General features: G+C 44.0%; 1 protein-coding gene across 1 annotated transcript in view; it reads right to left on the minus strand.

The window, feature by feature from the left end:
- Nucleotides 1–214: 214 nt before the first annotated feature.
- Nucleotides 215–22,141, minus strand: part of CCDC85A (coiled-coil domain containing 85A) — a 69,480-nt gene continuing 47,553 nt past the window's right edge. The window contains exon 3 of the mRNA XM_029593740.1: nucleotides 215–1,445. Coding sequence (XP_029449600.1) covers nucleotides 1,435–1,445 — 11 coding nt within the window. The 3' untranslated portion in view covers nucleotides 215–1,434. The remainder of the gene's footprint in view (nucleotides 1,446–22,141) is intronic.

Genomic DNA, 22,141 nt, shown 5'->3' on the forward strand with positions numbered 1-22,141 from the left:
AGCCGGGGGGGGGGCGAAAGAGAGTTCCCTCCGAGGCCGCTCCGATTTCGGAGCGGCCTCGGAGGGAACGGAGGCAGGCTGCGCGGCTCGGCGCGTGCCAGCTACCCAAAATAGGCAGCCTTGCACGCGCCGATCCTGGATTTTAGCAGATCGCGTATCTACTAAAATCCAGCGTACTTTTGTTTGCGACTGATGCGCCAACAAAAGTACGCGAACGCGCATTTTTTAAAAATCTACCCCTAAATGTATTACTTTGACTTGTCCACATTAAATTTCATTTGCCATTTGCATGCCCAGTCTCACAATTTTGCAACGTCCTCTTGCATTTTCTCACAATCCTCTTGTGATTTAACAACTCTGAAAAATTTTGTGTCATCAGCAAATTTGATAACCTCACTCATTGATCTCATTCCCAAGTCGTTTATATGAAAAAGCAGTGGTTCCAGAACATCCCTGGGACACTCCACTATTCATATTTCTCCATTGGGAAAATTTACTATTTCTATCTATTAACTGGTTGACAATCCACAATAGGCCACTGCTCCCTATCCCATGACTTTTTAATTTCCTAAGAAGTCTCTCATGAGGGATTTTGTCATATGCTTTTTGGAAAACTAGATACACTATTATCAACTGGTTCGCTTTTATCCACATTTATTTACAACCTCAAAAAAATGTAGCAGATTGGTGAGGCAAGACTTCCCTTGGCTAAATCCATATTGGCTTTGTCAGATTAAACTATGCCTATCTATATGTTAAGGGTGTTTTGGATCCATTATTGTGCTAATTTAATGGTTGATTTTATTGTAAATTTGATTTTATTTATATTGTAATATTTTATCACACATTTTAAAATATGTATTGATTCATATATTTTATGATCTATTTATCTTTTTGTGTACCACTCTTGTTGTTTTCATATTTATTTGTGTGGTTCACCTACCTCTCTATTTGGTTTTCTATCTGTATGTTCAGAAATGTTGTTCTTTATGATACTTTCTACCATTTTGCATGGCACAGACTTCAGACTCACTGGTCTATAGTTTCCTGGATCACCCCTTGATCCCTTTTTTAAAATTGTGTTACATTGGCAACCCTCCAATCTTCTGGTTCCACAGACAATTTTAATGATAGTTTACAAATTGCAGATCCGTCTTTTCATCTGATAAGGATTCACTCAATCATATGTTTAAAAATTCTCTAACTGATCGAACTCTGTTCATTTAAATAGCTTAGATAAAAATGTTAAATTGGCTGCAAGCTGATAATTTTTAACCAGATTGGGGTACAATTACACCCTCTGTTGCTTTCAGGAAGGTTGAGGGGGATGCCAAAGAAGTGGGATGTGACTTGATTGCTGTTGCTGAGGTTCTTGTTGGTCTTTATGTATGCTCTGGCTGGTGATGTTCATCCACTCTTAAGAGCAGCACCATATCACTGTGTAGCTGTAAAAGAAGAGAAGCAAAATAAATTAAAATGCTATAATTTAAGAAAAAAGTGAAAGCTTTTCTAGTTGATCAAACCCTTCCCTCCATGCGTCAGATGAATTCAATGTTGCTTTGATTTACATTTTCTAGATCATCTGATATGTTTTATTTCAGGTCTGCTGATTTAATGTGATTAATGTTTTTGTTTCCTGTCTTTCCTGTTTTTGTTTCCTGCTTAATGACAATATATACTTGATATTTTATGTATAACATTGCAATCCACCTTGAACAGAATTTTTTTGTATATGCATGGAATATAAATATTTTAGATAAATAAATAAATACTTAGAAGTAGTGCATGAAATGTCAACTTCAATTGCAGTAGTCCAAAAAAGTTACACTGCAATATCAAAAACCCTAAACCCTCACCTTGGTTTACATCAGAACTCAAAAAAGTAAAACAAGCTGGAATAACTGCATGTGACATCAGACAGCTTATCGCAAAACCATTACTTAGGAAAAGAAGGCTTACTTATTCAAAACAATTTTCTGAACAAAAGGTTCATCCAAAGAATTATTCCTGATAGTTAATAAGGGATTAGGGCCCATCCATTCCCTACACCCTACCTCTAGCATCACAGACATACTAGCAACATTTCTTTTTACTGATAAGATCACATACATCCAGACAGAAAAGGAAGTCTACCATGGACATAACATGCTACATCCTCCCAAACATTTACTACTTCTTACCCTCTGCTAGAGAATGACATCAATGCCCTTCCCTCCAATCTGAAAGCTACAACATGTCATGAAGACCCTTGCCCCATCTAGATAAACAAGCAAGCCAAGTCTAAACTACTCAGTCACCTCCAGCTCTTCATAAATTCATTGTTAGTAGAGGGTCACTTACCATATTGCCTTAAAAAAGCTATAGAATGAACAATCTAAAAAAAACAACCTACTTGGACCTAGGGCTGGCATTATTTATTTATTTATTTATTATTTATTTTAGAACATTTATTACCCACCCTTCCTAATAAAACACACACAGACACTCTATGCAAAACTTCAGCCATGTGTCCTCTCCCCAGCAGTATTCTTCTTCTTCTCTCAAACCCTCCTGCCCCTGCCTCTGTCCAGTCCAACCCTAGATAACCCCCCCACCACCACCACCGCTCCAGAAGCATTCCTCTTCTTCTGTAACCAATAGCCCCAGGACCCACGGTATGCTAAAATGTACTAAGAGCATTCTCTTTGGCTCCCACCACCAAAGATGAGGTTCTAGGTGTGCAGCCAGTAGTTTCAATGCTGCCTCGAACCAGGAAGTGAAGTTGGGTTGTGGTGCTGTTGAAAATTGCCACTGTAGGAAAAAGCCAGCAAAGTAAGGGAGATAGAGGAAGCAAGAGGGAACACTTCTGCAAATTCCTTCTTGCTAAGGCTAGGGCCTGAATCTATGCAGGCCCAGTCCAGTCATGATGCCCCCAAAAATGTGGTCGGCCCCTGAGACATAGTAAGGGCAAAGGGCCGTCGGCGCCATTTTGATTACTGGCAGCCGACGGCCCAAGTGCAGGAGGTCGCTCCCAGACTGCTCCTGGACCCCCGCTGGACCACCAGGGACTTTTGGCAGGTCTTGGGGGGGGTCAGGAGGGTGGGGGGTTGTAGTTAGATTTTTATTGTTTTTATATATTCGCTCCATAAGACGCACAGACATTTCCCCCCCACTTTTGGGGGAAAAAAGTGAGTCTTATGGAGCAAAAAATACGGTATTGCCCATTCTCCTAGCTACCATTCCTAAACAATATCATTGCAAAAGCTATGCTAGTAAAGCTATCCAAGTTTGCGGGGACCACAAACAGCCTGGACCCATTTCATTCTGGCTTCAGGCCTCAGTAGTGCAAAGGCACTGTACTAGTATGTATCATCAATGACTTAGGACTCCGCTTGGATTGTGGGCAGGCAGTCTTGCTGGTACTCTCGAACCTTTCAGTGGCATTTGATACCACTGACCATGAGGTCATAATCATTCGTTAAAAGACCTGGGACTAGCAGGTTCAGCAATAGCCTAGTTCCAATGCTTCCTCCACAATTGCTCCCAGACTGTTTCACATAAATCAGCACTGTTGTGCCCTCACTCCCTCTCCTGAGGAGTACCACAAGATTCTATCTTATCACCAACTCTATTCAACATTTACATGCCCCCCCCCCCCCAGGGGCAGTTTATTAATGAGGCAGAGTGAGGCAGCTACCTCAGGCGACAACATTTTGGAAGCGCAACAAGCATACCCAAAAATACTCCTGCAGTGGCTGCCTCACTTTATGTTTGCATTGCTAACACTAGTGAGTTTCTCCAGTCCCTGCCAGCAGGAAGGCCATGGCTCCACAAGATGAGGTGCTGGTGGGGGTTCCCACTGCCTGCCAGCACAGCACCCCATGGGCACCACTTGATGACATGCTGGAGGGAGTTCCCAATTCCAGCCAGCAATGAAAGGACTCCATGGCTGCCGTTTGATGATGTGCTGGGTGGGTTCCCAATTCCCACCAGAAAAGGCACTCCCTGCCAGGATAGGATCCATCGGGGCTGTTGATTGATTACATACTAGTGGGGTTCCCACTCCCCACCAGCAGGAAGATGAACCCCAAGGTAGATCTAATCCTGGATGGTAGTGATAGGGCAAGGCTGTGTGAGAGAGAGTGAGCGAGAGAAAGCCTGTGTGTTTCTATGAGAGGCAGCTTGCTTGTGTGTCTATGTGTGTCTGAGAGAGGCAGCTTTCTTGCTTGTGAGTTTTGTGTGTGTGTGTGTGTGTTTGTGTCCGCATGTGCGAGGCAACTTGTTTGGTTTTGTGTATGTGTGTATGTGTGTGTGTGTGTGTGAGAGAGAGAGAGAGAGGAGCAGCTTGCTTGTGTGTGTTTGTGTGAGAGAGACAGCTTGCATGTGTGTCTGTGTGTGTGTATGAGAGGCAGCTTGCTTGCTTGTATGTGTGTGTGTGAGGCACCTTGTCACGAATATGTGTGTGTGTATGTGTGATAGAGAGAGGCAGCTTGCTTGTGTATGTGAGAGAGGTAGCTTGCTTATGCGTGTGTGTGTGTGTGTATATGTATGAGAGGTAGTTTGCTTGTGTGTGTATCAGAAAGAAACAGCTTGCTTGTGTGTGTGTGACATGCTTGTGAGAGAGCCTGCATGTGTGTGAGAGCCTCTATGCACGTATGTGTATGTTTGTGAGAGAGCCTGTGTGTCTATGTGTGAGACAGCCTATGTGCATATGTTTATGTATATGACAGACTCTGTGTGTATGTATGTGTGAGAGAGGGATAAAGTTTGTGCGTAGCTCCCGATACGCAGAAGTGCCAGGCCTGCTAAAAGGGGCGGGCCAGGGAAATATGGTCTGGGTGGGGTGCGGCGACGCATGCATGTTATAAAATCGGCATGCATCGACAGCCGTGCGCCTTTTAAAATCAACAGGGAAGAAAAACCCAAATTATAGCTACAGAATACAAGGTTCCACATTAGGAGTCACCACTTGGGAAAAGGATCTTGATGTCATCGTTGAAAATACGCTGAAGTCTTCTGCAGCAGCAGCCAAGAAAGCAAATAGAATGCTAAGGATTATTAGGAAAAGTAATGGAGAATAAAACAGAGAATATCATAATGCCTCTATATTGCTCCATGGTGCGACCTTATCTTGAGTACTGTGTTCAGTTCTGGTCACCACATCTCAAGAAAGATACAGCAGAATTAGAAAAGGTACAGAGAAGGGCGACCAAAATGAGAAAGGGGATGGAACAATTCCCCTATGAAGAGAGGCTAAAGAGATTAGGACTCTTCAGCTTGGAGAAGAGACAGCTGAGGGGCGATCTATAAAATAATGCGTGGAATGGAACGTGTAAATGTTGATCAGTTATTTATTCTTTCAAAAAGTACAAAGATCAGGGGACACACAATGAAGTTACTGGGTAATATATTTAAAACTAATAAGAGAAAATATTTTTTTGCTCAACGCATAATTAAGCTCTGGAATTCATTGCCAGAGGATATGGTGAAAACTATTAGTATAGCTGTAATTAAAAAAAGGTTTGGACAAGTTCCTGGAGAAAAAGTCCATTAACAATTATTACAGGAGAGTTGCAGAAATCCTCTGCTTATTCTAGGGATAAGCAGTTTGGAATCTTATCTACCCCTTGGGATCCAGCCAGGTACTTATCACCTGGCTTGGCCACTGTTGGAAAGTTGATGGAACCTTTGTCTGACCCAGTAATGCAAGTCTTATGTTCTTATATTCTTGTGGTTTCCAGTTCAGTTTTTCTCTGCACGTTTCTATTTTTATTTTACAGTGTTGTTATTCTGTATTTGGTGACGGTCTGTCTGTGTTCTGCATGTGCAACAAAGATGAGGTATTTTGCTGGTGTGTAGTTTCTGTGTAGGGATCTTTAGCAGACTGAATCGTTCAGTTTTCCAAATAGAAGGTGTATTGATGTTTTAGGGCCTGGTGTAATATTTGCAGTGTTGCCTTTTCATAAGTAGGTTTGTTTGAGTGTTAGCACTTAGTCCTGTTTTGCTAAGGGAGTTTTCCTAAATTGCAATTGTAATTCAGTTTTCATATGGCTTTCTGAGGGCCAAGCCCTCATTAAACACACTTTGCAATAGGCCTAATACCATAAGGATTCAAAGTGTCTTTTCTACTGTGTTTTCTGATCGGCACCATAGCAGTGTATGTAAAAATAATATACATATCGTTGTGATATTTTACCTCATAAAACTATGAATGTCCTTTTTTTATGTAAAATTAGTTGTTATAAATGCAACCCCAAGTAAACTCATCAGAGACTGTCAAATCAACTTACTACTCAATGATGATATTCAATTGCCAATTCCTCTTGGCCTAGACTCTGGCAAAACAATTGTTAACCTGAAATGCTTAGGAAAGACCGCTCACTGGCTGAATGGCAGCACCAAAATAAACTGACGATAAATTCACACAAGCCAGTACTGTGGTAAAAAAGATCTCAGCTGCATAAACTCAGTGGATCCTCAAAGGACAGTTTTTCCACTCGGTTGCCAAGTCTGGAGCTTGGAATTCATATCGGACTTCACTCACCACTGAAACTCAAGTCCTAGCAGCAGCAAAACCAGCTCTCTTTCACCTACACAAACTACATCATCTTCATCTCTTCTTCAATGGCTCTGCCTTTGCCACATTCATTCAAGCCTGCATGATTTCCCACTTAGATTACTGTGTATTTCTCCCAAATTGGGATTTCAAGCAAACTCCACCACTGTAGCTCACACAGAATACTGTGGCTCAAATGATCCTGAATGCAAGCAAATCTGAAAGGGTCACACCAACTGTACAAGCTCTACACTGGCTCCCAAAAATGCTATCATGCCAAGTTTAAAATCTTGGTCTTGATTGACAAGGCCACAAAAGCTATACTCAGCAGTTTTTCATGTCATATATATATGCCCACCCTGATGATTTGCTCAGCCTAAGATCAACATATTAGCAGTGGGGGATAAAGGGAAGAAATTCAGTGTTTTTGGTATCTAAATTGCCATGTAAACATTAGTGTGCCAGGTTAGGTGAAGGAAATAAAAAGACACATTGTTACTAACATCTACCTGCTGGAAATTAAGTAAATTAGTTATTAGATATTAATTTTTATATTATATTTTAAATCACATTATTTTAATTGTAATTTTTAACTGTAATTTTTTTTATTTAATTTGTATGTTATGAAAACCTCAATAAAAAAACATCAAACAAATATTGAGTTTTACGTGTATAAATGTTCTTTACCTGTGTAAGTGGGCTTTCGAAAATTGCTACAATATATGCCATTGAATTATTCATCGGATTTACTTGTGTAATTTTTCTTTAAGCGCATAAATGGCTTTTGAAAACTGCTACAATAGTATGCTACATTTATGCATGTAACTCTCTTTAAAATTCACCTGTATGCGCGTTTACCATTTTGAAAATACTTGTGCGCGGACCTGAACTTACTAGTTCGCCAATACCTCGCAATTTCACCTAGTCCATCTCCAGTTCACCTAGATGCTCTAGCATTTCACTTTGTACCCCCATAAGTTCACCCAGGCTTCCCACCTAAAAACTGCAGACAACATACAAGTACACTACTATTCTCTTACGACAAACAGGATGGTAGTCCTCACATGTGGGTGACATCATCCGATGGAGCCCGGCATGGAAAACTTCTGTCAACGTTTCTAGAACTTTGACTAGGCACACTGAGCATGCCCGGCATGCCACTATCCATGCGTCTATGCAGGTCCCTCTTCAGTCTTTTCTTTTCTGCAGAGCTGTTGCCTCACGGACATGGAGTTTGTGCTCTGTTTTCCTCTCAAAAAGCTTATTTCGAGTCTTCTCGTTCCTTTCCACACCGGGTCCCTCAATCTTTCCCAGCCCTAGTTAGAGGCATCACAGTAATTTACTTGCATTCTCTGCAGTCGATTACTGATGATGCTGTCTTCCAGTGACTGCCGGCCATCGAATGCTCAGCAGTTATTTTTCTCGATAGTTTAATCAGGGTTCCACCACTGCCCCCAGTGCCCTCGGATCATGTCCATCACAGACCCCCACGAGGTCTGCGTTCTGTACCTGGAGGTCTCGCACGATGTGCACGGCTGTTCTTTTTGTGCTCATATTTATTTATTTATTTAAAAGTATTTATATACTGCTTTTAAAATAAATTTGTCAAGACGGTTTACAAAGGTATAAAATAAACGAAATTAAAATAACTTAGAAGAATAAAATACATAAATTGGTATATAGCTAATTAGATAGCTAGTCTTAACAAAAATCTTATTATAAAGGAGCTGTGCCATAAATCAGTTTATGGAAATAGAGGGGGGGGGAGGGAGAAAGGAAGGTATCTATGAAGAAAATTCTCAGGACTAGAGAAGGGGGGGGGGGGGTAAATCTGTTTTTATTGAGATGGTTCACCAGGGGAGATATCATAAAGAAGAAGAGGGAAGGGAAGAAGGATGAGTAGTGGAGGTTAAATGAATTGGTGGAATATTAAATGCAAGTTGAAAAAGATATGTTTTCAGGGATTTTTTGAAATGAAGTGGATTTAATAATAAGTGAAGAGGATTTGGTAAAGAATTCCAGAGGGAGGGTCCTGCTACGGAGAACGCTCTCTTTCTGGTAATGTCTAATCTTGCCTGTCGAGGTGATGGAATGTCTCCACGACCCCCAAGGGTCGTCGAGCACACCTGGACAAGATGGAGAAATAGATTGGCGCCAGGAAAAAGGACCCCTCGACCTCAGTGTTGGGGGCATTGACACCTCACGGCAAGGAAGACCCCGGAGGTGTTGGAGCCGGTCTATCCTCTCCCTCGCCAATCCCCCAGCTGGAGATAGGTGCTGGGGATCGAGCCGCATCTGTTTCTTCCTTCTCTAGGTCTGGGTAATCGCCATCATCCTTGGCATCAGGGAAAGATCGGGCCGACCACCGGGGGAAACCGAGGAAGCACTGGCATCGGTCACCTTCCTCTCATGGCTCCAAGCTCGGGAAGGCGCCGGCTTTGCCCGTGATGCCCTGAATCAGCCCCGTACCGACAAAGCATTGACGCCCATCGAAGTAGAGGGACCAAGTCGATCCCCACCAATGTTGGTGCTGGGCACCGGTTCCCCCTCAGGGCTCCAAGGGGAAGCAGGTTATGCCTCCTCCTCCTCCTCAAGCTGTATTGTCATCGACAGCATTCGAGGAGGAATTAGAGAATAGGGTGCATCAGGCGGTAAGGCAAGCCCTACAAGGTATCAAGACACCGGCCCCCTCAGTGCCTCTGCCGCCATCAAAGCCTGCACCGTCCATGCTAGCACTGTTGTTGGAGCGCTTGGACCTCCTCCTCGATGCACTGCCGATGCAACCCATGCCAATATCCCAGGAGACCTCGCTACCACCAGAGGCACTGGTGAGGCCAGAGTCAGAAATAATTCCCATCAAAGATTCCTCTGATGAGGAAGGACCGCCGGCTCTGGTGGCACGTACTCCCCGACCGATTCCACGGCCACCGAGCCTCAGGTTACCAGGGCCCGCAACTCCAGCAATGCAGCCGGTGCCTTTGGTGCCCCCAGGGCCAAGTTTGCCATCAGTGCCTGAAGGGCGACTGGTGCCCCTGGCGATCCAGCCCAGGTATGTGCTTAAGGCTCCCCCATTAGCATCACCAGGGAGTGAAGTTGATGCCTCATATGACCCATGGGAAGATGAGCCTTCAGTCTCTTCCTCTGAGGACTCAAACGATCTACCTTCAGAACCTTCTCCTCCAGATGCCGCTCCCATCCAGAGGACCTGGGATTCGCAGTTTTTGTAAGAGCAATGGCAGAGTCCGTCCCTTTCCAGATCCTCACTGTGGAGGACTCCAGGCACAAGATGCTGGAGATCCTTCAGTTCATGGATGCTCCTAAAGACGTAGCTGTGGTCCCAGTCCATGATATCTTTAAGGACTTGGTTAGCAGACTCTGGGAACACCCATTCTTGGTCCCTCCGGTAAACAGGAAGACTGACGCAGTCTACCTGGTGCAACCATCTACCGGGTTCGAGAGGCGCCACCTCCCACACCAATCTGTGGTAGTGCAGTCCACCCTTAAAAAAGCAAAAAGGTCCCGCACCTATGCCTCCACCCCCCCCCCACCCCACCCCCCACAGGGCGTGAGCACAAGGCCCTAGATGCCCTTGGCTGCAAGGTCTTCCAGAGCTCCATGTTTGCAGCCCACATTGCTTGCTACCAGTTATATATGGGCCAATATTCCAGAAATCTCTGGAAGCAGGTGCAGGATTTGACAGACCGCCTCCCTCAACAATTTCAAGGAATTTCCTAAAAGTTGTGCAGCAGGGATTGGAATGTGACAAAGGAAAGAGCATTGTCTCTGGCCGAACCAAAAATCTGTGTTGTGGAAACGTGGGTAGCGGATCCATCTCTGGTGTTTTCATGTGCCCCTGGGCCCCGATACAGCCGCAGAGGAGATCCGGCAAGCACCGAGGCAGGTGAGAGGTGCCCCAGCATGGGCTGAAGATGGAAATGATGACCTTAACCACAGCCACACCTGTACGCCTCAGAAAGAGACCCAAACAATGCAATGTTGGTCTCATGAGTGGTCCTCCGACTACTCCAAGCCCTTTCGGAACTGCCGCACGGAGCAGCAACTGCGACAGGGCGGACAGTGGTCACAGGATGAGGACATCAAAGACGAATTGAGACAAGACCCAGGATACGTGAAGTGGTACATCACTCTGGATACATGAAATAAGACGAGACTTCATAGCCCTTATGAGGAAAGACTAGGGAGGTTAGGACTTTTCAGCTTGGAGAAGAGACAGCTGAGGGAGTATATGATAGAGATGTTTAAAATTATGAGAGGTCTAGAATGGGTAGATGTGAATCAGTTATTTACTCTTTCGGATAGTAGAAAGACTAGAGGGCACTCCATGAAGTTAGCATGGGGCACATTTAAAACTAATCGGAGAAAGTTCTTTTTTACTCAATGCACAATTAAACTCTGGAATTTGTTGCCAGAGGATGTGGTTAGTGCAGTTAGTATAGCGGTGTTTAAAAAAGGATTGGATAAGTTTTTGGAGGAGAAGTCCATTACCTGCTATTAAGTTCACTTAGAGAATAGCCACTGCCATTAGCAATGGTAACATGGATTGGCCACTGTTGGAAACAGGATGCTGGGCTTGATGGACCCTTGGTCTCACCCAGTATGGCATTTTCTTATGTTCTTATGTTTCTTATGTTTCAGAACTTGAAGAAACTGCAATCTGGATATGTGGAGTGAAGAGGAAATCTGGTCACGTAAAAGAAGAAACTCTGGAAGGTCATGAGTTGCTTGAAGAAGGCTTGGTCGGAACCAGACATCACGCGCCCTACGCAACCTAGCCGGACTGGTCTCGGACCACGCAGACGGCGCGTCCTACACAGCCGAGGTAGGCTGGTCGCAGACCACGCTAGTGGTTCCCCACACAAGTTGGCAGAGCTGAGTCGGCCCATATACTCAGCCAATGAAGACAGGTCACGGACCATGCTGGTGGTAACCCACACAGAGAAGGTAGGAGATGAAGTGAAGACTCCGACGAAGCCTGTTCCAAATGCACCCTGCACAGCTGATAAAGGCCAGGCAGGGCCACGCTGGAATGGATTGGATAAATAGAGTTCATTCGTGAAGTGGAGGCAGGGTGAAGACTCCAAGCATCCAGACAAAGTTGAAGATTTGAGGGGATGCCTCTATGACACAGGTTAAAATAAGGAGCTGGAACCTTTTCGAGACTTGCGCTGCCAGGACAAAGATCAACCGGACAAAGAAGACATCAAGATGAGACATCTGGAAACCTTGAAGAGACGAAGACGTAGCATGAGAACATCACGAAGACACGGGATCCCACATAGAACGAAGTGCCTTGAGAAGCAGATGACAAGACGTCCTAAGGAGGACTGGCTCCTTACGAAGGCAAGGAAGGAATGAAAGCTGGGCCTTTTTATACTGCAGAAGAGGCAGATCCATCGATGACATCAGAGCTGGGCCTCCTCCCTCGCTGTTCCTTTAAATGCTGCAGAGAGAGCCGGCCTCACCCCTAGAAGGAAGGGGCAGGACCCTGGACAGCATCCTGCTGCAATTCTGAGTGCAGCAGGAAGAGCAGGCCCCGAGCAGGCCCGACGCTGGAAGGCAGCCTTCCCAGCCGCAGGAAGAGCAGCTGGGGCGGCTCCGTGCCCCAGGAGAGACCGGGATGCAGGCCTTCTCCTCGGAGGTAAGTTGGTGGCCTCTGGGCCACATGGGAATGCTGCAGGCAGCTTCATGCCGCAAGAAGAAAGTATGGATGGTTTCCGAGCTGTTTTAGATGTAAAAGCGTGGCTCCAGCCACGACGGGAGGGCAGAGCAGCTCCAGCCGCAATGGTCGATGTCAGCGGCCTCTGGGCCGCGGGGAGGTGCAGCAAGCACGGCTCCAGCTGCATGGGGTACACGTCGGCAGCCTCTGGCTGCAGATGAAGGAAGAAAAGGTGAGAAGCTGCCCAGGAAGGCAGAATCACAACAATCTGGAATAATCTGCCAGTTGAATTAAGACTAGAATTTAATACTGTACAATTTAAGAAAAAAATTAAAACTTGGTTATATAAGCAAGCTTTTGGCACAGAGAATAATGAGACATAATTAGATCTTATAGTTATAACAACATGGAGCAAGTACGAGGAAAGCAGTGAGCATCCAGCAATGATACAAATGTCTGGATGAATGTGTTAATTTCTTTGTTTTACTTAGCAAATATTGTTTAAATTTTTAAGAAAGTAAGATTGTAACCATAGGCTATTGGAGATATTGTTTGTCATTAGTTTGATATTTGTAAATATTATAAACCATTATGATGGTTGTATCCAAATAGCGGTATATAAATGTTTTTAAATAAATAAATATATAAAAATAAATAAAGTTCGATCTGCATATGATGTCTTTGAGACAGCGACAAAGGTGGCCACAACGGGCATTGGGGCTTGTTGTATGGCCTGACTAAGGTCATCTGATCTATGGCCCGAGGAACAGGACCATATTGCTGACCTACCTTGTATTGGAAAGAATCTCTTTGGTGACAAAATCAAGGAGGCAGTAGCACAAATCAAAGATCTCACAAGACCTTGAAACATCTATCGTCAAGCATCTCAGCCCCCCCAGGCAAAAAATCCTCGAGGCAGGGTCCTCAATGTCCATTCTACCATCTGAGGAAGTACTACCCTCCAGCAAACAGGGCATGATCTCAGAGGCCTGGACTGAGGTCTCGGCCCAGAAAACAGTGTCCCCAGAACTCAGTCAGCAACGCAGCAGACTCCTGCCACGGGTTTTTGACTGGCTGCGAGGTAGTTTAAGCCAGTCATCAGTGCATCCAGCAATGGACTCTCCAGCCAGAGGTCAGTTCATGTACTTCGCAGACCGTTGGAGAGCCATCACCTCAGATCGGTGGGCCATCTCCATCATCGCCAGGGGTACAGATTACATTTCCAGGAGACCCCGCCGGATTCTCCCCCGTGTCCATCTTGGAAGACTTCCAGGAATCGGGAAATACTTCTCAAAGTTGTTAGATTACCTGCTGTACCTCTTGGACGCTGGCTTAAAGGCCACCTCAGTGAGAGTGCATCTAAGTGCAATTGGAGCCTACCACCAAGGAGGGAATGGATCACCCATCTCGATGCAGCCTGTTGTGGGTCATTTCATGCACAGTCTACTCCAGCTGAAACCTCCCCTAAGGCCCCTGCAGTTTCCTGGGATCTCAATGTGGTCTTGGCCCTCCTGATGAAGGCTGTCTTTGAGCCTTTGCACTCTTGCAACCTGAAGTACCTGACCTGGAAGGTCATTTTCTTAGTAGCAGTCACCTCGGCATGCAGAGTTAATGAACTTCAGCCGCTGGTGTCATATCCACCCTACACGAAGTTCTTCCACGATCGGGTGGTTCTCCGTATACCCTAAGTTCCTGCCGAAGGTGTTGTCACCAGCACTAGTTTGTTCTGCCCGTTGGCAATCAGTTAAGTGCTGTGTGTCCCTGGTACGAACAGGAGCAGCCTGCAGCTAGGTATTCACTCACATATGAGGACTACCATCCTGCTTGACCTAGGAGAAAGCAGAGTTGCCTACCTGTAACAGGTGTTCTCCTAGGACAGCAGAATGTTAGTCCTGAGAAAACCCACCCCACAGAGTTCGGTTTCTAATGTTTTGTTATTTTATTTTTCGTGAATTCTATATTATGAGACTGAAGAGGGTCCCTGCGTGGACGTATTGGATAGTGGTATGCTGGTCATGCTCAGTGTGCCTAATCAAAGTTCTAGAAACTTTGACAGAAGTTTTCCATGCCGGGCTCCATCTGTTGATGTCACCCATATGTGAGGACTAACATCCTGCTGTCCTAGGAGAACACCTGTTACAGGTAAGCAACTCTGCTTTTCACTTGCACTAGTCAATTAGAAGCAGTAATATTGTATGAATAAGTTTGATAATTTGTAAGTATAAAATAGCAACTACCACACGTAGTTGCTATTTTATACTTACCTTGACCTCACCTTGGAACATCCCTAGAACACCCTTATTTTTGCATCGGTAAAATGAAACTGAAAATGCATGTGTACTTTCGATGTTTATAAAATAGCATATGCACAAATACATGTTTCTATAGCATATATGCTATTTTTCCCACAAGGAACCTCTGAAAATTTACTCAACAGTGAGAAAAACCCAGAAGTACCCGTGTAAGCACAAATCCTCTCCCCAGGCTTTTCCCTTCTTTGCTTACTCTTTTTCCCTCCTCATCACTTGACTTTCTGGCTATCTCCTCCCCCACCCCTTGCTCTGTCTCTTTCCCTCTGCCCATTCCTCCATAACAATTTTCCTGTCCCTTACTCTATGTTTTTTTTTTTCTCTCTCTCACAGCTTGCTCTCTTCGTTATTTCATCTCACCCTTTTCTCACTTTCTTTTATCCCTTACTCTCTCTTCCCCTCTCTCCACCTCTTGCTCATTCTCTCTCTTCCTCTATATAACTGCCCCTACCTCTTCCACCTCTTGCTCTATCCCCCCCCCCCCCCCCCCTTGCCCTTTAAAGGTTAATTATGCTCTCTGATTCGCCACCTAGGGCTTAGGCCTAGGTGGCTTATGAATTTCAAAAAATCAGCCTTTGCTGTACCCCATCCCTGCTCTCTCTCTCCCTCATGCTGTTTAGTGTGGGACCCCATCACCACTATAACGCTGGCCAGACATGGGAGGGAATCAAGATGTGCTTCTCTGAGACAACCAATTTGCTGTGGGAACTGATGAAGCAGCAATGGTTAATAGTTGCACTTCCTGTTTCCCAATTTCTGCAGCCATTTGGGCTATAGCGGCCGCACTAGGGAATCACATATATAAATACATTTTGGTATTGCTGGACTGCCTTTCCAGTTCTTGTTCAAATTAATGTGCAACATTTTTAGGTATAATAAGTCTCTGCTCCAAAGAACTTACAGTCTAAGTGGCGATATGAAGAAATTAAAGATTAAGAGATCAATATTAAGCAGCACAGCAAATTGACAATTTATCTGACTAAAGTTAGCTGAATTGTCATGAAATTCAGCAGAGCAATGCCAATTATGCACGCCACTGAATGTAGCTGGGTAAAGTCTTCATTAGCCAGATAATCTTTACCAAGTAACTTTAAGACTGCTTTCTGTTATGACCAGACTTGGTCAGAGAAGTTATCCGGCTAACTCTGAATAAGTTCTCCAGCTAACTTAAATCCCTCAGAACGCCCCTAAAATACCTCCAACTTATCCAACTAACTTATCTGACTAAACAGCCTGTTAAGTTTGGAGGTATTCGGAGCGACAAGAGATTTTAAACCTGCACCTTATCCAGCCAAATCCCAAACTTAGCCGGACAAACCATCTGAATACTGACCCTAAAGTGATTTTCCAATGAATGACAGTGGGAGAAACAAAATTTGAACCCATACATTCATGTTTCACAGCTTATTGCTTGGACCACTAGGCCACTCCTTCCCCGAAATGCCAGGTGTGAAAATCTGGCCATCAGCAGGGGTGAACCGAATTTTCATGCTTTCCTTAAGGCCTTGCCTTAAAACTTTATGAATTAATGACAAGGGCAAAATTAAACACCACATAAAATGATGAGAAAATTGTCAAGGAGTTGAGTGTGACCAACCTTTTAAAAAGTAAAACAGATAAGAAAACAAAAAAGAAACCAGAAATCATAACATTTGTCAAATGATTAGTATTATAACCAATCAAACCTATGTAGCAAATAAGGAAAGAAAAGCTTGAAACACTCAATGAAGTCAAGTACATGCATAACACTGAATGCAACTCAGTCCCAATCTCATTAACTCACAGCAATCATAAAGTAAGAGGACTGTATTAAGCCATGGGCTGTCCAGTTAACTGGATATAAGTTTACTCAGACTAAGTGGAGGAGTTCCCAGAAGAGGAGCTGGGGAGGGGTTTGGACGTATGTGCATACTTTAGGAGTTTCAAAAGTATGCATGTAAATTTGCCTGAATATTCCCTGCACACAAATTAGCATGAGGATAGCAATTTGGAGCAGGTAGCTTTTGGGGGAATATTTTTCAAAGCAAATATACATTTGTAAATTCGCTTTGAAAACTGGTGCGCCTAATCAGCTGAACTTTCAAAACCGCCTGTGGTACACCATTTGCACGTATGTGGACCTGTGAAGATTTATGCTACTATTTTATAACCTGTGGGAGCCACACAGTTTAAAAAATACTGTGTATTTCTGCCTCCAAAGTACATTCACATGTTTCAGTATGCGTGTACATTTATAATGCAGAAACATGCATACATTCTCTAATCATTTAACAAAAATATGTGCATATATTTTTTCACATGCAATAATTATAACAATTCATGCAGAGTAGCCCAGAATTAAATACACAGGCTGGTATGTTAGAAAGCATGCACATACTCCACTTCTGAAAAAACTTGCGAGCGTATTTGGAATCACCAGTTCACCAATACCTCCACTAGTTCACCTAGACCCTTCAAAACTTCACCTTGAACTCCCATCAAGTCGCCCAGACCTTCTGCTCATAAAATGCCCAATTTTAAAAGGGCCGTGTGCATAAAAATAGGGGGTTATGTGCCGAAGTGCGGGCCTCTCAAAAGGGGTGGGCAGGGACGTGGTCTGGGCAGCGAGGGGTGGAGCAGGCGAGCAGGCCGGGACAGCGCCATTAGCCGCTGTCCCTGGGAAGCATGCGCCCTCAGCCAGCTAGCACACAGAGGTTACTTCAACTCGGAAGTTGAAATAAGTATTAAAGTAAGTATTAAAACAAAAAAAACCTAATAGTTAGGGGGGGGGGGATTAGAGATTGGGGGAGGAGAGGGGAAAAAGTAGGAAGATTAGGTAGGGGTGTAGGGAAGTTCCTTCCCAGTCCGCTCTTAATTGGAGTGGACTGGGAGGGAACTGGGAAGGCCTACTCGCGTCCTAACGAGTTGGTTTAGAAAATTCGACCCCCGCATGCGCGAGTGCCGATCTGCCTGCATGTGCGCGTGGAAACCATATTTTATAACATACGCACGCCAACGCACTGACTGAGGAAAGCATAAATATAACCACGTAAAGATGTAAGAAATAAGGCCTCAAGAGTTGATGGGTAAGTAAAAAAAGGTTAATAGAAAGAATTTAATTGAAGCTGGGGTCAATTTACTTAATTGGTGAAAAAAAAGACCCAAGAGATTAAATATTTACCCCAAACCAATTTATGTTAAATAAAACAGAGAACAGAATGGCTGGATGAGGGGTAGGGAGCAAGAGCTGCCCCACACCTTACTCCACAGAACCTCTTTTTTAATAGAGGTGCACGTAAGGAATTTACACCCTTAACTTCTGCCATTTGCCTTCAAATAAACAGAAGCATCCCCAAAAGCATAGGGGTAAATTTTAAAAGCTATGCACGAGCAACCATGTACGCGCGCTATCCAGCACACCCACATGGACGCCCGATTGTGCGCACGTTATAAAATCGGGGGTCGGCGCACGCAAGGGAGTGCACACTAGTGCCTGCGGCCTTCACCCGTTCCCTCCCAGGCCTCTCCAATTTAGGAGTGGCCTGTGAGGGAACTTCCCTTCCCCCTATTCTATCCTTCCTACCTCTTCCCACCCCCTAGCCGTATTCTAAACCCCCCCCCCCATTTCCTTAACTTACCTCTTGTGCCTGCCTCCGGGCAGGCGCAAGTTACGCGCGGCAGCAGCCTGGCAGCACGCGATCCTCCAACACAGCGGCAAATGGCCGCTGTGCTGGAGGCCTCTGGCCCCGCCCCCTTCCTGCCCTTTTTTCAAAGCCTTGGGACTTAGACGCGTTCCAGGGCTTTATGCACGTTGCCGGGCCTTTATAGAATAGGCCCGGCGCGCGTAACCCCCCCTACGCGTGTAGGGCTCTGAAAATCTGCCCCATACTTAACAATTCAATGCAGCTCATATCCATAGCCCGATAGCATCTTTTGAACATATGACAAATTGTCCAGTCGCATAGGCATAAAACTGATATAGCAACTATTTGAATAGCAAATAGCAGGATTTCCAGTTTGCAGCCTGATACGCACATTCAAATAGTCAATACAAAAAAAAAAAAAAACAGTCATCACCCTACCAAACATGATGTGCCATGTTACCCTTCCTGGCAAAATACACTTTTCTAGGCACTCCTGCAGTCACCGAAGAAAGCTATAATCGTGTAATCCTGGGACCAGTGTCTGAGATGCACAATGTCCCTACTACTTCCCTTGACCAGAGAAAGAATTCTGATTTCTTCGGTATTGGCCTGAAAAAACAAAACAAAGGAAAACCATATCAGACGACTCATATCTAACCAAAGTCGGTTTGATAGCATCTGAAATGCTAAAGTATCAGTAAACTCATGCTTCCAACATTTATAACTTAAGATCAAATAAAATAAGACAGAAAAGTACTTACAAGGGGCGCTGAAAGCACCTTCAAGGTATGTCCTGTAGGTCCCAGAAAAGATCCAGTAAGACCAGTGCTGAAAGAGGCAGCCTTCACCTCTTAATGACTAATCAATGCAGGCCCTGCCGTTTCCATATACCGGTATATCAATGATAAAATCCCCGTTAGGAGCACAACTTGAAAGCTCCCTTGGAGACTGTAAAGATGGCACTGTAGAAGAATTTTAAGGGCCTATCTCCAATTGTTTTACTTGTTATTTGTTACTATAACTGTGTATGTGTTTTATACTCTGCTGAGATTTGTGAATTGGCAAGCTATAAATAAATTTAAATAAATAAATAGTAAATTCACACAAATTATGCAGATGACAGTACAAAGAATTTTCTATAAAAAGTTACCGCTATAAAAAGCTCAATATATGAGAAATGACTTTCTTCCCATCTGCGGTATGCCAAATTGTTTTGTGTTTCATGGGTGTGTATGGCCAAATTAGGTGATCTTTCCAATGTATTACCATTTTAAAAGACATGAAGCTTGATCCAACATGATAGCTACAAGATTTTACATTAAGTGACTGCATGGTTCCTTCAAATGGGTACGAGAAGACACAACTGTCATACATCTATTGTTAGTTTGTCCATTTTCCTTATGAAGAAAGTCTAAACAGCTTAGGGATTTTCAACTTGGAGAAAGGATGACGGGGTAAGACAGAGACTTATAAAATCATGTGTGGGGTGGAACAGGTAGATAGGGAATGGTTATTTACCCTTTCAAATAATATTAATAGGGGAGCCTTCATGAAATTTACAAGTAGCAGATATAAAAATGTATCAGAAAAAAGTACTTTTTCAGTCAACGCACAATCAAGCTATGGGATTTGTTGCCAGAGGATGTTATCAAGGCATCTAGCATAGCTGGGTTTAAAAGATGTTTAGACAAATTCCTAGAGGTAAAGTCTATAAATAATTAATAGCAAGGTAGATCTGGGAAAGCCAAAACATCCCTGGAAATGAACAACAAGGAATGATCTATTCTTTGGGATCTTCCAAGATTCTTCCTAATGCCCTGGACTGGCCACTGTCCGAATCAAGATGTTGGGCTGGATGAATTTTTGGTCCAACCTAGCATGGCACATCTTATGTTTTTATGTTGGTTGATTGGTTTATGTTTGCCCAATGGCAAATTGTTACCGGTACCTGCTATGAGCAGTCAATGGATTAGCAGGCAATACATTCTCTAAATGAATGCATACATCATTTATAATCTGTGTCCACGGTTGAACATGTCCATTAATGTCCTTTAATATCATAGTTTCTTACTTTCTCCCAGCACTCCCATTATGCCTGTACTGTACTGCTCCTGAGAAAATTAGAGATCTATGAGCTTCCATGAAACGGCTTACTTCTGCAATGTGATGCTAGCCTGTGGTATCCAAACCAAATCATCACTCTGTCCTCAAATTCTCTGTCCTCAAATTCAGCTCTCCTAAAAATCAAATATAGCTTCTTGACTTTTCTAAGATATGCAAAGCTTTTAAGTTATATTATTTTTTCAAAGGTGTTACACTTACAAAATACCATATATCGTAATTTTCAAAAGCTCTTTTATGCATGTAATACCTTTTGAAAATTCAGACCTATGAAGTGAATTTTCAAAGATGTTATGTCCATAAAAGCTGCAATTTTCAAAAGCTCATTATGCATGTAAAAACACAGTTTTATGCACATAAATCCTTTTGAAAATCATCTCCAAAGTAATTACTTTGAAACCTTTTAGTCCCAACTTTGGAGAAATCAATCCTATAAAACATACATATCATACATATTTAAGCTCCCAAAAATATTATTTTAAAAACTAAGTAAAAAGAGGTATACCAATACAAAACTTGAGAAATCACACATAATTACTTATCCCTATATTAGTGGTATAAAAAAGTGCTGAATAGTCAATAAATTAACTTTAAAAAGTATACTTATTAATCATCTATCATGTGCAAATGTTTATATTTCCAATTTTATAATTTTTAGTTGCAAATACACAGCTCAACTTTCAAAACTGTATACCATACATCATTTGCACGTGTGGACATGCAGAGATTTATACTAGTATTTTATAAACTGTGTGCAGGAACCACACAGTTTATAAAATACCGCATATTTCTGACCTGAAAGTACACACTACAGGTAGATTTTCAAAGCGTTGCTCACGCAAAAATAGTCCCATACATGCGTATGTGGGCCGCGCGCAAATTTTAAGAAGCCGGGAAGTATGTGCATCAAGAATAAGGAGGCAGAAAATGAGCCAAGACATATGCATGTTGTTGCGCAGGAGGTGGACCCTTAGGTCGAGGTGGGGTTGACACTACCTGTAGGAGAGGTCCTACTGGTCCCCACTGATGGCAGGCGGAGCTGGCTGACTGACAGAGGCCAGCTGGAGCTTCGCCAATACCAGCCCTCGTTCCCCGCGGGTTGAGCCCTTGGGTGCCGGGGCCGGCTGGAGTTAGGTGGGCCTCCGTCCGAGGACTTCTGGGAGATGATAAGGAAGTCAGCCAAGGGCCAGCAGCATGGAAATGGAGAGTCTGTACTGGACGAGGTGGAGTCCCGGGGATCCGGACGCCAAAATGAACAAGAGTCAAACAGGGGGCGCATGGGTAAAAGCAGGCCGAAGCCTGAAAGGCCAAGTAAAGGGTTGAGACTGTAGAGGCATCGTAGAACAGGCTGAAGTCAGGGCAGGCAGTGAGCAAGGAGCAGTGGCAAGGCAAGGCAGAGGTCTGGTCCAGGAGATGATTAGTAGCGTGGTCGAGCAAAGCAGACTAGGAGATGATCAGTAGCATAGTCAGGCAAAGCGGAGGTCAGGACTAGGAGATGATCGCTAGCGTAGTCAGGCAAAGCGGAGGTCAGGACTAGGAGATGATCGCTAGTGTAGTCAGGCAAAGCGGAGGTCAGGACTAGGAGATGATCAGTAGCATAGTCAGGCAAAGCGGAGGTCAGGACTAGGAGATGATCGCTAGCGTAGTCAGGCAAAGCGGAGGTCAGGACTAGGAGATGATCGCTAGCGCAGTCAGGCAAAGCGGAGGTCAGGACTAGGAGATGATAAGTAATGTAGTCAGGCAAAGCAGAGGTCGGGTCCAAGAGAAGATCAATGGTGTGGTCATGCAAAGCAGAGGTCGGGTCCAGGAGAAGATCAATGGTGTGATCAGGCAAAGCAGAGGTCGAGTCCAGGAGAAGATCAATGGCGTGGTCAGG

This window comes from Rhinatrema bivittatum, chromosome 3, assembly GCF_901001135.1.
Source record: "Rhinatrema bivittatum chromosome 3, aRhiBiv1.1, whole genome shotgun sequence".
NCBI lineage: Eukaryota > Metazoa > Chordata > Amphibia > Gymnophiona > Rhinatrematidae > Rhinatrema > Rhinatrema bivittatum.